This window comes from Galeopterus variegatus, unplaced genomic scaffold (assembly GCF_000696425.1).
Source record: "Galeopterus variegatus unplaced genomic scaffold, G_variegatus-3.0.2 Scaffold2575, whole genome shotgun sequence".
NCBI classification, from domain to species: Eukaryota; Metazoa; Chordata; class Mammalia; order Dermoptera; family Cynocephalidae; genus Galeopterus; species Galeopterus variegatus.
The window spans coordinates 160,765-169,444 of NW_007728686.1; the positions used below are offsets into that span (position 1 = coordinate 160,765).

The window sequence follows — 8,680 nt, forward strand, 5'->3', positions numbered from 1 at the left end:
TAAGATAAAGCAGTAAACTATAGTCATAAAAAGGGATAATTTGATAGGGTTTCCCTCTCCTATCCAAGATATAAGAGCCCACAGAAAATTATCTGCAGGTAGACCACAGAAGTAAACAACATGTTTACACAGAAGCCATGTATCCATTTATTAGAAGGCCTTTGCATAGAGAAGAAAATTGCTAACTAGAATCAAATATAACAGGCTACTGAGAAGAGAACATTCATTTAACCTTTCTGTAGATTATGTTATTTTATGCATGGATGTACGTTATGCTGTATAGATCAAGAAACCATATCCTTTTCAGAGAGGTCAGGGAATTTTATAATTAAGGAATGTACGTATGTACAAATACTCTAGCCTGTCAAATTTTAGAAAGGCCACACACTTTATGGTATTAGCATTGATTCAGATAATGCTTTAGGAGGTAATATTTTCTGAAATTAATTAGTCTTATGGTTATGTTAAGTTTTGTAGCTGACAGCAACTGGAAATAGCTAAAAAAAATCTTATAGAGCTCTTATGATAATATAGAAGTTAGAAATGAAGAATAACTTAGGTAAAATAAATTTGTAGACAGTATTATGTGCCACAAAATCTATCACAATATGTTTTCTGAAAGGAAGATTCTCTTATTGATAATAATCATTCATTCTAGTTCCTGTCACATTTAGATATTATTTAATAAACTAAAAAGTGCAACCCAGATATAAAAACTGTCAGCTATTACTATCTTAAAGATACAAGAGTAAGATTAATTCTGGGTTCTGAGCTTTCATATGTCAAAAAATTACATCATGCTCACAAATTCATGGAATACTGGCAATGATGATATGTGCCATATAAACTATAAGCTGTAGAAGAATAAGTAGAATTCTAATTGACTTTTCTTCTTCATCAATTTTAGCTCATTTATGGTGGTTTAATTCTTCTCCTAAAACTACAGAATCATTTGACTAGTGCTTTCTAGTGCCTTAGTGCCATATGGCATTCTAGAAGACAAATCATTTAAGGAGAAAATTCTAATGGAAATTTATTACAGTATTTTTTTTTTTTTTTTGGTGACTGGCAGGTACAGGGATTTGGACCCTTGACCTTGGTATATAACACTGTGCTCTAACCAACTGAGCCAACCGAAATATATTATAAAATAGCATTTTTCACTTACTTAAATTCCAGTCAAGGTATTTCCACCTCTGAAATGCCTCAACTTTATTATGTTCTTTGGAACCATATTTTTCAAATCACTGAGCTCTTACCATAACACCCTTTTCACCTTGGGGACCTAATGGGCCTGGACTTCCACGGTCTCCCTTTTAAAACAACAAAGAAAACAGAGTGACATTGAGGCATGTTGATTAGTCATGACTGAGCTAAGAATAGACAGAAAAATTGTCAGACTCATCTTAATTTCCACGAATTAAAAAATTTATAAATTTTGCATTTTTACACTAAAAGTGCTAGACTTTTAATACAATAAAAATTCTCGTAAGATGTTTTCCAATGGAAAAATACTAAAAGTCTTATTAAAATGAAGAAAATGGAAAGGTGGATAAACAGGACTTGAAATTAAGCATGTATCATATGCTAAAATTTTGTAAGTGAAAAGGCTTGTAATTTTATGGGACTATATGAGAATAGTGAAAGTATCAAAGAGTATTAAAAAGTAACTAATCTGTATAACCATTAAAGAAAGTTTTATCTCTATAGTCTGTTTACCACAATTAGGTACCAAAGAAATAATTTTGGAGGAAGGACCATGATAATCAAATCTGCCCTAGCAGATTAAAAGGACTAAACCGATTCATATTAAAATTGTCCGGATTGCAAAATATCTCAGTGTAGAAGATTTAACCCAGCATACAAATGACTAAATCAGAATGAAAAAATTACAAATCTACATTTTTTAACTGAACTCATAGTATATTTTGTTATATTGTTAGTAAAAGAAAAAATCAATAGGTGTATATCAAGCACTTTGAATGTTACTGAGAGTTAGGAGAGAGATGAAAAAAACTTAACTTAGATTCTACCCTCAAGTAACTGCAGACATGATATTAACAGAGACAAAACAGTTAGAGGACAATTAGATTTCAAACTGTGTGGTACAAATTCTAAGTCCAGGAAGGAAAGAAATCAGATAAAATTAGAGGAGTCTGGGGAGACTTCATAAGGAGATGGAAATTTGGCTGAGTACAGTAGTTTGGTTTTGAATAAATACTTGTAGAGGGAAGGGAGAGGATACTCTAGACCAATAAAATGGCAAGAATGGGAATAGGAACAAGTATATAACATATAAGGCAGAGGAGAGAGAAAGGTAAAATAACTTATTCTCTTTTGAAACTGCTTCATATAGGGGCCTTGTTTCTAGTCATAAACCTAGACTTTGTGTTTCATCTTTTCTCCCAAGACCACATCTTTATAACCAAAAGGGTACTCTGCCTTTTAAAAATTAGAGACATATGTGCTATTAGCAGTATTTCAATATATTTAAGAGATTCAGTACAGGTCATGTGTTAATGTTATGAGTGGTTTCTAATTAACAGAAAATGCCATATGAAAGTCTCTCCTTTGAATTTAGCCTAGAATTCTTACTATAAAGCAATGAAAGAAATTACCTTTTCTCCGATACTTCCAGTAATCCCAACTTCTCCAGGTAAACCAACAGGTCCCTTTTAGGAAAAAACATAACAGAAAATATACATATATTGCATTGGTATTGTAGCATCCTGGTCTTTTTTTTTTTTTTGTCTTTTTTTGTGTCCGGCAATGGTATCGCAACCCTCGGTGTCACGCCCGCACCTCACTCAGCCAGTGAGCGGGAACCGGTCTGCATGTGGGATCCAAACCCTCGGCGGGAGCGCCGCCGCACTCCCAAGCGGCGCACTGTAGCAGTGTGCCACCGGGCCAGCCCGCATCCTGGTCTTAAATCACCTGTAATTGTTATATTTCTCTCTAACTCATCCTAAATTTTATCTGGGAGTAAAATTTACAGTCTATGACTTCACATCAGAATTAACTTATTTAGTCAATAAACAAATATGTATGAGTGCCTAATATGTGACAGGTACTATGCTGGGAGGGAATAAGTTTCAAATCCAAACATAATCTCTGTCCTTGTGGAACTAACAATCTACTGGATGTTAAAAAAAAAAAAAAAAATCCCTGCAGTTTTCATACCTGCTTGAGGTGGATATATTAATTCAAAAAGTCAATTCTGTGACTGTTTTTTCAAAGTCCATCAGCACATGAGGGAACAGCACATGCCCATCATTCATTCATTCGCTCACTTATGTTTGGTGCCCACACCGTGCCAGGCACTGTGATGGTTGATGAGATTTTATTAGTGAGCAAGATAGACCTAGGCTCTGCCCTCATGAGGGAAGAAGTCTTGTAACACAGAGACAAAAACAACGAAATTAAACATTAAGTAATTACAAATTGTGATATAAGCTCATAAAGGAAACAACTATGAGGCTGAGGTGGAGACTAAGAGAGAAGGCTTGTTTTAGCAGATAGTCATGGAAGGCCTGAGGCCTGACATTTCATCTGAAAACTGAAGAACAAAAAGTGGCTGGCCAGCCAAATGAAAAACGGAGAAAGAATATTCTAGGTAGTAAATACTCATACCTTGAGTAAGGAATGAAACTGATGTGTTAGAAGTGAAAGATGGCAATCATTAACACTTTCAGAGTGAACAAGGCTCAGGGTTTATCTACCTTTGTCTTTAGGGGTTCTGTATTATTCCTCCTTCAGGCAGTACAGAGAGCAAAAAGAATAACATAAAACAAGCTTTACAAGAAGAGCATAATCCCTTTCCTGTCTGTCTGAAATTATAAGGAAGTTATTTTCTATTATTATTTAAAGACATATGAAACATTTTCTTTTTCAATAGTTACCAAGCAAAGACCCTGCTTAGATAGATTCTCATATAATACATATTAGCATATAGAAAGCACTGAATCAAAAAAAATTTGCTTGCTATGTTGAATCTAACTGAAGTTAATGCATGTGGCATAATTTTAGTCACATCAACCCATATCGATATACACATCCTTATCCATATCCATATCAATATCTATCTCAATATCTATTTATCCATCGATCAGTCAAATGATCCAGGGTACAATAATATATATTAAGCATTTTCGACATGCCTGAGATAAACCTCATAACCACCGTATTTGGTAGTATTATTGTGATTCCCCTTTGATAGATGAGGCAGATGAGTTAAGCACTTTGCTGAGGCAGATGAATGTAAGTAGTATGGATCAGTTTAAGTGGCTACTGAGCACTTGAAATGTAGCTAGTCCAAACTGACATACACCCTCAATGTAAAAGACACACCAGATTTTGAAGACTTATGAAATCTAATTAAGGATTATTTACACTGATTACATATTAAAATGATAATGGTTTGGATATATCAGCTGAAATAAAATATTACTAAAATAAACTTCACCTCTTTCTTTTTACCTTTTTTAATGTGGTTAGTAGAAAACTTTAAATTACATATGTGGCTCACTTTTGTGACTTGCTTTATATTTCTATTGGACTGCACTGACCTATACTCTTAAATGCTATGCTAGTATTATTGTTTATATCTAGTTGGAAGTGATCTAATAATTTATTTCTGTGGCTTCTTGCAGGGCTGGTTGAGACTTAGTGGGGCCTGTATCACAGTTAGACTTCTTCCTCTACCCAAGTCTGCTTCTTTTCCCTTCTTTACATAACCTAATCAACACCCTCTAGTAAAATGCCATCTCAGCAGCTGGCTTCTGGAAAATCCAATTGGCATTCACAGTTTTTCTCTAACTGTGGGCCTCAATCCACTGAGGACCATGAAATTACTGAAATTACTGAAAAATATCAATGAGTATACATACACACAATGAGTATATATATAACTGATACTTAAAGAAATGGTGATTCTGCTATGGGGAGCAAAATCTTTTATCTCAAAAATTTTTTAAAAAAAATCAGTGTAACTAGGTTGATTCCATATCTTGGCTATTGTGAATAGTGCTGCAATAAACAATAACTGTCATATCCAGCAGTGTGGCTCTTAAGGTACACCCTGTACCTAGTTTCAATGCCTGGGTAAGGACTACATCCTTAGAAAAAAGAGGATGTTTTATCCTGTCTCATTATAAGGAAGGATATTGTTCATTGCATATATGTGGCTTCTGGAGATTGGCTTCCAGATCCAAAGCATAATAGCATTTAGGATGCATCCCAAATCCAACCTGAGAGAGACTCTCTGATATACTCATTCCTTTTCATTTGTACTAAGTGATGATTTAATCTTTTCCCAATGATTGGCTAGGAATGATTGTTTTGAGACCTCACTAAAGACTGAAGACATTTTGATTGCAAAAAGACAGCTTATTATAATTTGTTTTCTAGAATATTTGACTGACTTTACCAAAAATTGCCTGAAGTCTACTTCTGTTTCATTATGTGAGGTGTGCTTATATTACGTGGGGCAATTTTACTATACTTGTATCAGTATCTAGTTCCTAAGGAGTTCAAATAAACCAAATCAGAAAATGATGTAGCACAGAAATTATGCTAAATAATATCTGTTACTTAACATAGAATATACATAGCCCTCTTAATTTCTTTTTCTGGCATAAAGTAGTAGTATAAGTAAATAAAAATAATGATTACTCATCCGTGCTATCTATGTAGTCTTTGAAACTAAGAGTGTGCCAAATTTGTCTTATTAATTTAAGGTTTCCAAAAATCAAAGAAACTATCTACAAACACTGGTGACTAACTGAAGAAAAAACCCATTTTATGAAATATCCTGCATGTATTAACACTTTAAAAGGTATAAAAGTACCATAAAATAAATTCATTCATTTAGTCAACATATTTGACAGCATAATACATGCCAGGAATACTAAATAATGTATCATGTTTTATATTGCCAGTAAAATTTAAAATATAGACAAGCACTTCATGATTTTAGAGGTTTCTAATTGGACAATAGTCTACTTTGGGGCATAGTTCCTCCACTTAAGGCTCTTGAAATTTGGATACATAAGGTTTCCTAACAGATATAACTAGATGGTCTGCTCAATATCCAAATAGGTTCTGACATTTCCCAAACAACTATTTGACTCTTATTCCCTTGGATCAAACATGTAGTCATGAAATAAAAGTTCAGAATGAAGTTTTGCCTCAGGAAGGTCTGGCAGTGATCAAGAGAATATGCCTGGAATGTCTCCTCAACAGATGCTTTTACTCACACTTGTGTTATGGGAAATTCGAGAATAGAAAGGCAAATTGTGCTGTACTTCCTGCAATCAATTTGCCTGGCAATGTTGCTCCCACATTCTGCCCTTTTGAATGAGTCTCTTGGTTAAAAATCAAAGGTGATAATGTGAGTATCAGCACAGGGCTACCACCTATATAGGTTGAACTTAGGTTATTAGTTAAAAAAAGTTTTTTTATTGAATGAGAAATAAGAGGAATTCTCCTGCTATGACACTTACATTGCAAAACATTTGAACTGTAATCTCTTCCTAAGACTCCAATAATAAACAGGAGGATCGTTCACAGAGAATATGTGCTTACAATTACAATGCATTTTTTTTTCATATAAGGGGTCTTCAAAAAGTTCTCGGAAAGTTTCACATTATCTTTTAATTCCATTTTTCCATGAACTTTTTGAAGCACCTTCATATAAAACGTTAAGTTAGTTCTATATTTCTTTTATGCAGACCTCACAGGTACTGTGATTTTTGTGGATTTATCTAAAGACAAAATTAGAGTGAGAAAATCTACCACCTGATGCCTCCTGTTAAGGGCTGTACCCTCTCCCTCCCCACCCCCAGCCTCCCTTAAAATCTCTCTACCTAAAAATAAGGGAAATAACGGCATGATATGGTGAATTACTAGTCCAAAGGCTTGAGTTCCAGCTTAGATATTCAATTCTGAAGCAAGATCTTTAACTAGTTTGGGTCTCATCTTCCTAATTCTAAAAAGCAAAGAGGATGGACTAGATAATCCCTCTCACAATCTCCAAATCTAAAATTCTATGACTTTAACCATCAGAGAAAAGAAAAGCACTCAGGTATTTAAAGAGTATTTAAAACCTGTTGAATAATTAAGAAAGAGGTAAATTTTCAAAAATTTGGAATACTTTTATTTCGTAGTGAGGAGGGTTTATACAGCACTCTGCATCTTCAATATCTCTATGAAACTATTCACTGACATTATCTACAGAAGGCAGACTTTGTGACCTCTCAGAGATTATTTACTGTTTTCTTTAATCCCCCAAATTTGTCTTCTAAACTTGTGTGAGCTCTTTGAGAGTAGGGGCTGTGTTCTATTCATTTCATCTCAATGCTAATCTCATTGCCTAGACCCATACTTGGTACATAGTAGGTGCTCAGTAAATATTTGTAGAATAAATGCATAATATAAATTGGGTGCTTATTTCTTAACTAAAATATTAAAATTGTGGAAGTTCCCACAGCTTGTTTACACATAGACATGTTACGATCTTTACTTGTTGGTTTAAGTTATGAAAAAATAAGGAAGGAAAAGTGGAGATTATAGAGGGAGAAAGATGTCCACAAGAGACTTTTTTTCCCTCTCTTCAGGCAATGACAAACCTTCCTGAAGTTCTCTGTCATCTGTTTGGACTATTGTTCTCTGCAATACCACTTGATTGACACCTATGACATTTTTAGTGTAGGACAGCTTCTTTAAGATACACCGCAGAAAAACCTGAAAAGCTCTCCTGAAAGGTGAAGACATTGTATGCCACAATGAAATCATTCAGGGCCACATTTCTCATTTCTTTCTGGCATTATTATCTCTTCTTGTATCCCTTATTCCTGCTGTTTTTGAGTATCTGTCTTATACAGTTTTGGCATAAGTGACTGTTCCTTTCTTGGCTTTCTTCTATCCTTCCATATTGGATATAAAGTTGCTCACTAATTCTCTGGTATTGGCTTTTAGAGGTTTTGGGATTTGCTTTGGCTGCATTGTAGAATACTCTTTCAGTAAATTAGTAATCTCATTACTACCTTACAGGTAGGAAACTCCCTCTGTGTAAAGAACAGGTCCTTGAACATAATAACACATAATAATATTGTACTGAAAATACTAAAGCTTAATGATGCCCTTACTGACTAAGTGAGAAGTTGGAGCAATTTCACAAAAACTCTATGTGACTTCTTAGGTTCCTCATTCTGCTGACCTTTTTGAAGGTTAGCAAAGTGGCCTGTACAAATATGCATTAGATACTTCTTATAGAGCAGCAGGAAGCTCTCATGCCAGAGCACCAACAGGCTTTGGAGTCCTTAACAATGTGAAAATTCCAATCAAGCTATATGTCAACACTGCCAAGGGTGCTATGCTATTTTATCTAAAACTATTTTTCATGGTTTTCATGCTGGGTATCTTCTGTCACTATGTCTATTAATATCAATGTGAAAAAAAAAAACTGATACTTAAAGAAATGGTGATTCTGCTATGGGGAGCAAAATCTTTTATCTCAAAATTTTTTTTTAAAAAATCAGTGTAACTAGGTTGATTCCATATCTTGGCTATTGTGAATAGTGCTGCAATAAACATGGGGGTGCAGATATCTCTTCAATATGCTAATTTACTTTCCTTTGGATAAATACCCAGTAGTGGGATTACTGGATCATATGGTAGTTAT

At 34.4% G+C, this 8,680-nt stretch overlaps 1 protein-coding gene across 1 annotated transcript in view; it reads right to left on the reverse strand.

Moving 5' to 3' along the window:
* Positions 1 to 1,358: 1,358 nt before the first annotated feature.
* LOC103598344 (collagen alpha-1(XXIV) chain-like) overlaps positions 1,359 to 8,680 on the reverse strand; it is a gene marked incomplete at its 5' end in the record, with an annotated part of 118,124 nt that continues 110,802 nt past the window's right edge. The window contains 2 exons of the mRNA XM_008582341.1: positions 1,359 to 1,373; positions 2,619 to 2,672. Coding sequence (XP_008580563.1) covers positions 1,359 to 1,373; positions 2,619 to 2,672 — 69 coding nt within the window. The remainder of the gene's footprint in view (positions 1,374 to 2,618; positions 2,673 to 8,680) is intronic.